Source organism: Eumetopias jubatus, unplaced genomic scaffold (genome assembly GCF_037043125.1).
Source record: "Eumetopias jubatus isolate StellerSeaLion01/CBP00866 unplaced genomic scaffold, mEumJub1_p1.0 scaffold_10, whole genome shotgun sequence".
NCBI classification, from domain to species: Eukaryota; Metazoa; Chordata; class Mammalia; order Carnivora; family Otariidae; genus Eumetopias; species Eumetopias jubatus.
Window position 1 is genome coordinate 36099525 of NW_028274816.1, and position 6000 is coordinate 36105524.

General features: G+C 50.1%; 1 protein-coding gene across 1 annotated transcript in view; it reads left to right on the top strand.

The window, feature by feature from the left end:
• The window catches only part of USP10 (ubiquitin specific peptidase 10), a 75805-nt gene extending 72226 nt beyond the window's left edge, over positions 1-3579 (top strand). Inside the window, exon 14 of the mRNA XM_028095418.2 lies at positions 2552-3579. Within this exon, the coding sequence (XP_027951219.1) occupies positions 2552-2739 (188 nt within the window). The 3' untranslated portion in view covers positions 2740-3579. The remainder of the gene's footprint in view (positions 1-2551) is intronic.
• The last annotated feature ends 2421 nt before the right edge of the window (positions 3580-6000 follow it).

The window sequence follows — 6000 nt, forward strand, 5'->3', positions numbered from 1 at the left end:
GTCTGTAGTTTAAAATAACATGACCGTTCATTGACCCTCACACTTTTATTGAACCTTTCTACTAGGTACCTTTTTTTTTGTAGTATCTCATTTATTCCTCGCAGCTATCCTGAGAGATGTGTGGTGGTGTCCCCATCTTCCAAAACAAGAAACCCAAGTTCTGAGAGACACACACTCCACTCTGATCCACGGTGGCATGGCTGGGCTTCACCCTGCAACCGCTGGTCCCTCCTGTGTGTTTTGGAAGTTGGGTTGGGTCCTGATCAGTGGGTCAGGTGCCTGTGCCGCACTGGTAGGGGTTTGGCCCAGTCGGGTCTATCTTCCTGCAGCTCTGCCCTTGACTTTGTCTTCTCCCCCCCAAGGCAGCTGATCATGGGTCTTCCCCTGACAGGGTGGCCACGCACTCCTGTGGTGTCTCTAGCCCTTCCCTTGCCCTGCCTTGTCATGGAAGCCATGCCACGTTGGCTGGCACTCAGGCTCTGCAGACTGCCTCTGAGGCCGGAGGAGCTCTAGGGTCTGGCCCACTCAGGGAGCTTGGCACCGAGGTCCCAGGGGGAAACGAAGTGCTGCTTTGCTGCCTCCCTGCCGCTCTACCCCTTGAGGCCATTGCCGGGGAAGGCTGATGATCCAGGGCGAGGTGCAGGAATCCCCCGTCTCCTGCTCAAGGAGCCCCAGTGTGGTCCTGTTCCGCCTGCTGGCCGTGGCCCAGCATCTGAACTGGGGCTGTCACTTGCATTCCTGATTCCTCCTCTCACAGCTTCTGATCTCAGAAATGAGGGTACTGGATTCAGTTGGTTGGAATTTTCTGTAAAATGTGGGTAAGGAAGCACTTGGTGCAAATGATTTTGATTGCGGGACCGAGAGAGCAAATGAGTGCGGTGCTGCCCAGGCCCGTTCAGTCAGGGGCTCACCTGCAGTCCTGGTGCACCTTCCTGGTCACCGGGCCTCCGCTTCCAAGACCCCAGCCGTGTGCCGTGCCTGCTCTGGAGGTTTTCAAATGGAGGTGTCTGGAAGGAAATACAGATGAGTTAGACCACAGGTTCTTTAAATCCCACTGATCGGTCGCTTTATATAAACTCTTGCCCAAGTCACGTAGGTGTTGGGAAAATCCAGAACAAAAGCCCTAAAGCAGATTTGGGGTCAGAGGGACTGCTTGTGTCGAGCCTCGTCCACGCCCTTGACGGCTGTTTGATCGTTGTGACCAGCAGCGCCTGTGCTGGTCCTGCTGCTGGTGTCCTGCCCGGTCGGCTTGCAGTCGTCCGCCCTCGGGTGGCCAGTCGTGTTTGTCATGGGGATGCCCAGGGCTAGAGCCGTGGCGTCCTCTGAGCCCCGAGAGGCTGCTTTGCCAGAGGGGCTGTCCTCCCACCAGCAGTGGCCACAGGCCCGGAACCGGCCGGGTCCTCCTCAGGAGTGACCACTGCCACCAGAGCCTGGTGACGGTCCCACCGCCCAAGTGTTGTGCCTCTCCACATGACTGTCCTTTTTGCCCCTGGTGGTGGCACCCAGCTCGCCTGGCCGCACTGCTGGCCCCCTGGATGTTTCCCTCACCCAGGCTCCTGACTGCTGCCCGGGCCTCTTGGTGCCCCTCCTCACGGAGGGGAGGATGCAGCCTTTGGTGTCTTCCGATGACTTGACGGCAGCTTCCAACGGTTGTCTGTGTGTTAGGCCTTTGACTAAGGCTTCTTGATTGAATTGCAGGATATTTTTTTAAGTAGGTAACAAGTGGTATTTTTTTATTATTATTTTGGCATTATTTGTTAAGACATAGAAAATTAAAACGTTTTTTAAAAGGAAAAAGGGTGATGACTAGTGCCGTGTCAGTGGGGCTGCTACACAGTCAGCCCACGTCACAGCCCTGCTGTCCCTCCCGAGACGGTGGGGTCCACTCATTGTGATGACAGTCACAGAAATGCTGGGGTTCTCGGTTTTTCATTGTTTTTTCCACAGGCATATTCCTATGTCCCCAGTCCCTCTCTCTGTCCATCTTATTGTGATATAATCCGCTAATTATTCCTTCTAGCACAAGTATTTAGGTTTTTCTGTTTTTTCACCATTATGACCTCTTTGTCCGAGATTCAGATGCTCTCTTTAGAGCCGTCTAGAAGTAGGATTGGCTAGCTCAAGGGCACGAGCGTTTTGGGTCTCTGGGTGGCGTTTCTGGGGGTGTGTGGTGCTGGCGGCTCGGTGGGGGCTGGGGGGTCTTTCGCGCTCTGTCCCTGTGTGCTCTCATCAGCAGTGGACGCGAAATGGTGGGCAGTCCTCACCCGAGGGGCTGGCATGTGGGACAGCCCCACCAAGCTGGCGTCTCTTGTGTTTGTGAGGCGTTAAACATTTTAAAAACATCATTGAGATACACGCGTGTGACTTTATCTTGTAAATTGTGCGGAGTTTTTGATTATGTGATATAGCTTTGTGTAGTGACGTCTCTGTGTCCCGCCTGCCTCGGTGAGGGGTGTCACATGCAGTGGCCTTGTGGGGGGCGGTCAGGCGGGCGCCCTTGGCTGCTGGGGTGCGGTTCTCTCACTGGGGCGCCCGCGGGCCTCTCTTGCAGTGGTCTACCACCACGGCAGCAGTGCGACGGGCGGCCACTACACCACGGATGTCTTCCAGATCGGCCTCAACGGCTGGCTGCGCATCGATGACCAGGCAGTCAAGGTGATCAACCAGTACCAGGTGGTGAAGCCCACTGCAGAGCGCACAGCCTACCTCCTGTATTACCGCCGTGTGGACCTGCTGTAGCCGCCTGTGTGTGTGCCCGACGCCCGCTTGCAGACACCGACTCCCTCTGACTTCCTCCCTCTCTTTAGTGGCTCTCTAGAGAGAAACTCTTTCTCCTTTGCAGAAATGGGCTGGAATGGAAGGCAGACGCCTCGGGGTTTGTGCGCAACAGTTCACATTCACGTCTACCTTCCAAATCAAAATCATTCGGTTCAAACAGACTGTCGCTTGATTTAAGAAAATACACAAAACCCGTGTTTCTGAAATAATGCTGATTCCTGAGTAAGAAAGGGGACTTGCATTTGATTCCCAGTCTAATTGCTTAGTAGAATAAATCCTGCACCAGCAACACTTGTAAATTTGTGAAAATGAATTTTATCTTTCCTTAAAAAAAATAAATTTTTTAATCCATCACACTTTCCTTCCCACCCTTTAGTTTTTGATAAACGATAAAAATGAGCCAGTTATCTGAGAAGAAATAGTTCTTACTTCAAAAGAAACGTAAATACAAAAAATAAGTTGCTGGTTCCTAACAGGAAAAATACATTTTAATAATTGTGCGATGAGAAGCTGCTTACGTACACAATGCAGATCAGATATTTGGAGTTAAGATGTTAGTCCACATAGATGGGTGATTGTAAACTTTATTGCTATTAAAAGATTTCAAATTGCATTCATGCTTCTGTGTACACGTAATGAACAATGGGCAAAATAATGAAGATTGATATTTCCCTAAGTCGCTCTGTTTAATTCTGCTGTCTGCTCTTCTATAATGCTGCGTCTCTAATTGTACACAGTTTAGTGATCTCTAGGAGTACAGAAGTTGTCGCCCATCAATAAAAATCACAAAGTTGGTTTAAAGCTGTGTGTGGTGTTTCTTTGACTGCAGTTGCCTCTTCCTGTCGCTGGAGTTCTGGGGGGTGCGAGGACACCCCCAGAATTACAGCGAGCCCTCCAACCAGATGAACCGAGACTCGGGTTGTACTCGTTTAATATCTCCAATGTTAGTTACTAGTCATTTGGGGAGATGGAGTTTTTGAATCTTCCAGTAGCAGAACAGGGGAGGTAAAGTGTCCCTGCGCTGTTCCTGGCCCCCACCACGGTCAGCATCACCAGAATGGCGGCCTCAGATCACAGCTGAACGTCGTGCTACTCGGGCATCTCAGCAGCGACTCAGGCACTCCCCTTGGGTTGTGGAAAGGAGGCCTTCCCAGAAAGAAGAGATGGGGAGGAGAGGGGCCATGTGCCGTCAGGCCCCCCCTTGGTGGCTCTCGTGCCTGGGGGGCCCCCGCTTTCGGCCCATGCAGACGATTCATGGTATTGCACTGGGGTCCGCAGACAAGCCAGCCTTTAACCCCAAGCGTCCTCTTTCAGCAGCTGGTGTTCTTAATCATTGCCTTGTGCCACCCGCATTCATAGCTTACTCTTAAAATCACAGTCCTAACACTGTCCACTTAGCCCACTCACCTGTTGTCACCCTAATCTGATTGGCTTGGCTGACTTACAAGTTATAGTTAGGTTCTCACTAAAACAACGTACGGCTTTTAGGAACACATGGTGTGTGGAGTCCAAATTCACTTTGGGGGAAGCAGCCCCCTACCAGCAATAACCCAGCCAACGATGACGTTGAGCTCTATCTTGGAGCACTTCGTTGAGCTCTGGGTTGTGATACTGTGATCCAGGTCATGTCCTTGCTGTGCGAATGGCTTACCTGTCCCAGTACACACCTAGCCTCTAACCCGTTCTGGTCCTTCACCCCTAGCAGGGTCAGTGGCTCTGTCGCTGGACTGTCCCTTGTAAGTCAGACTGGGTGCCCTCTCAAGAACAAGGCCCTCTGATCTGAGAATGCCTTTTCACAGGAATCTGGAACAGGAGGTGAAAGAACGTACTTGTTGGTACCTGCTTCCAAGTCTCAGAACACATCCTATGTATCTAGATGAGAAAATGTCCCCGCAAGTACCATTGACGGGTTTCTATGCAGTCTTTAGGTTGCTAAGGCATACATTTCATCTAGGCCAAAATCCACTGGAAATGACTGAGGTATTGAGAAACTTTGAAAGATCTCAAGAGTGGTAGAGATGAATTAGTCCAGTAGGGCCTTGGGCATCTTGGTCCGTGTGCGTTGTGTAGCAATACCACATTCCTTCTGGAGGTTGCTGCCCCGTATGGGAATCCGGACTTCTCAGTTCAGCCTTCTGGTAGCCAGCAAAGGGCTCCTCCGTTACCCTTTGTGTGCATATGTCCTTTAAGATAAGCGCTAACTTTGTTTGAAAGAGGCGGCATGTGTAATCTCACACCTGACACCTACCTCCTCCGATCCCCTAAGTGTACGAGACAGGTGGAGCTCCCCTATTCTCTTTGCTTGGATCAGCACACCCGGCTGCAGACAGAGTATGTCACGAGGGGACGTCAGCCCGGAATCAAGAGTTATCATTTTGTCCCTGGAGTGAATAATTGGCCCCTGGATAGAGAACAAGATCATTCTAGCAAATCCAACATTTTCTAGGGTCCCAAGTGAATTGTTATCCACGTGTTATCTGTTCTTGAGATTTTGAACTCAACGTTCAGTATTTTATGCTGCAGTGTTTAGTATTTTTGTAAGTTTCATAGACTCTTAACCAGGTTGTAGGTCATTTACACTTCGAACTTGGACCATTAACCTTGGTGCTGGGGATAGAGATTAAGTGATTTTCCTTCATTAGCATATGACTTGTCTTTATAGGCCTCTTTTAAACCAGTGTGCATGCTAGGGAACTGTTGGAAGTGTATTACAGGGAGGCTTTTCTTTAATGTGTGAATGATTACTAACATGACTTGGAAGTTCTCTTACAGGGAAGAATGTACCGAAGTTTATCTGGTTAGTGTGTTTGCCCAGTAGCCGAGAAAGTGCACCCTGTCAGAATGAGAAATGGTGGTCATCTCATTGCCCTTTTTGTAATACACAGTTCAGTTGCCCAAGTGGCTAATGGAAGCATTCTGCTTTCATTTCTCAGCGCCGTTAGTCACATCCTCATGGTCTGATTCGTGGGTCCCATGAGCAGGAACTTTGTGATCAGCAGATGCACCATCTTCTGTCTTTCCCTTCGTGGAAATTTCTGTTCATTACTCCCATAGGCTGCTTGCATTTGACTAGGCCAACTGGTTAGGAAGCTTAAGATTGCAATCTAAGTGGGATGCTTTAGGTTAAGCAAATAAACCGGTGGGTTTAGTACTGCACAGCTGTCAAACAAAAGTGCATTATCAGTGAGTTGCATTATCAGTGTGGATACATGGATCTCGTGG